At 59.2% G+C, this 1,845-nt stretch overlaps 1 protein-coding gene across 1 annotated transcript; it reads right to left on the bottom strand.

Moving 5' to 3' along the window:
• Positions 1 to 818: 818 nt before the first annotated feature.
• Tco025E_09727 (uncharacterized protein) lies at positions 819 to 1,358 on the bottom strand (the record flags this gene model as incomplete). Its single annotated transcript, XM_029376537.1, has 1 exon — positions 819 to 1,358. The coding sequence occupies one exon, from the start codon at positions 1,356 to 1,358 to the stop codon at positions 819 to 821; it is 540 nt and encodes a 179-aa protein (XP_029223414.1).
• Between the last annotated feature and the right edge of the window lie 487 nt (positions 1,359 to 1,845).

Raw genomic sequence — 1,845 nt, forward strand, 5'->3', positions numbered from 1 at the left:
ACACATACGCACGACGACAACACAACAGCGGCGGCCGCCACCGCGACAGGTGCTTACCTGCCTGGCGGCGCGCCCACAGCGCCGACGCCGCCGTGCTTCCCTCCATCCTCGCAGCAAATGACAGCGTGCGTCGCGGCCCTCGCACCCATGTGGGCAGTGCCATCGAGGGAATCTCCCACGGTCAGTGCCCTCTCTCCCCGAAGCTCCTCCACCTGATCCACAAGGAAGGAGCCATTCCGGATCATCGCACCCCCATTCCTCCTGCTCCTCTTCAAGGCGGCGACGCCGCTCCTCCAGCACCTCACGATTCAGCTTCACGTACTCCCAGTGCACGCAGGGTTGGAGAAGAAGGCCGTCACGTTGAATCCGAGCATCACAAACAGTGGGAACTGCACACAAGCACGATCCAAACAGACATCAACACCTCGCCTCCTTGCCTCCCGTGTGTACCACTCACCGTACAAAAGGCGGTTAAGCAGTATGGAGGAGCATGTGGTGGCAAAGAAACAGAAATTGTAGTGCAGACCGGGATCCCGTGCGTGGATGGTATTCACCACAAGAATCGTCACAGCTGCGATGATGCCGTTGCCCAGTGCCCCAATAACGTACGGAATCGGCAGAATGTCCTGCTGCTGATCGTGAGGAAGAGCACCGCCATCAAGGCAACCGCAATGGTTGGCAGAAACAGAGAGAGCGCGATGGGAATACGACTCTCCGCCCCCCGCCTCTGCGACCAAACCTCAAGGGCGCTCATTATCAGGCGGCCAAATGCACTTCCCACGCCATTCAGCACTGTTAGCAGTGCGTTGAGGGAATCGTCAATTTCCTCCCCAGACATGGCGGAGTAAAAAAAACAACCGCGAGTTTGTTAGAATGACAAACTCAGTCCCGAGTGTGCAGAACAGCGACCAAAAGATCGCCCAGAGCTTCGCTGTGCAGAGACTCTGGATAAATCTGGTCTGGTACTGCGGCGCGACGTAGTCCGTCTCCATCGGCGGGGCCGCTGCCGGCCTGTCGCTGGCCGGCTCGTGCTGCTCGGCGGCGCCCTCTCCCTCGGAGGTTGGGGGGCGCCAACACTTCCAGCTTCGGTCCAGAAAGCGGAAGGGCACGGCAGCAATGGGATAAACGCCCAGGACGACAATCGTCGTGACGGCAAAGCCGTTCCGATACCCCCACCGCAGGCGCAGGTACGCCACCAACGCACTCTGCAACGGAAGGCATAAGATGAGAAACAGCACAGCCGCAAACCCAATCGCAAAGCGCATGGAGGGCGGCTGCTGCGTCAAATACACGGCCTTCGTCGCAGCGCGCCTTTCCGCCTCCGCCGCCGTCAGTCGACTTCGCTCGTGATCAGTCATTAAATACGGGGGCGGGCGCACCAGCAGCAGCGCGCAAGACCGCCAAAACCCATCAGGAAGAAGAAGTAGTTTGTCGGCTGGCCCTCAAAATAGGCCAACTGAATCGCCCCAAAAATCGCGGACGCCAGCCCAATGCACGTCTTCATTACAGCCACAATCACACCTCTCCGCGTTGGGAATGGGCTGAGAACGGTCACGACGCACGCAAGGTCATAGACACCCGTGCCAAAGTTAAGGATGCCGTTGAAGACGCACAGCCGCAACACGGTGGCAGCGATGGCGCCGCTGGACCGTCAGTGCCATGAGCAGCGCACCGACAGTGGTCAGTACGAGCCCCAGCACGAAGACAGGCCCCACGCCAAAGCAGGCAAAGACAATACCCGCTGTGCTTATGGTCGACATGTCTGCCTGCGAAAGATGATACGCCTTCTGCAGATCGCCACTGAAGATATTGAACCCAAAGGAAAGAGACACACAGAGGCAGCCG

Source organism: Trypanosoma conorhini (genome assembly GCF_003719485.1).
Source record: "Trypanosoma conorhini strain 025E chromosome Unknown Tco_14.4_contig_01249, whole genome shotgun sequence".
NCBI classification, from domain to species: Eukaryota; Euglenozoa; class Kinetoplastea; order Trypanosomatida; family Trypanosomatidae; genus Trypanosoma; species Trypanosoma conorhini.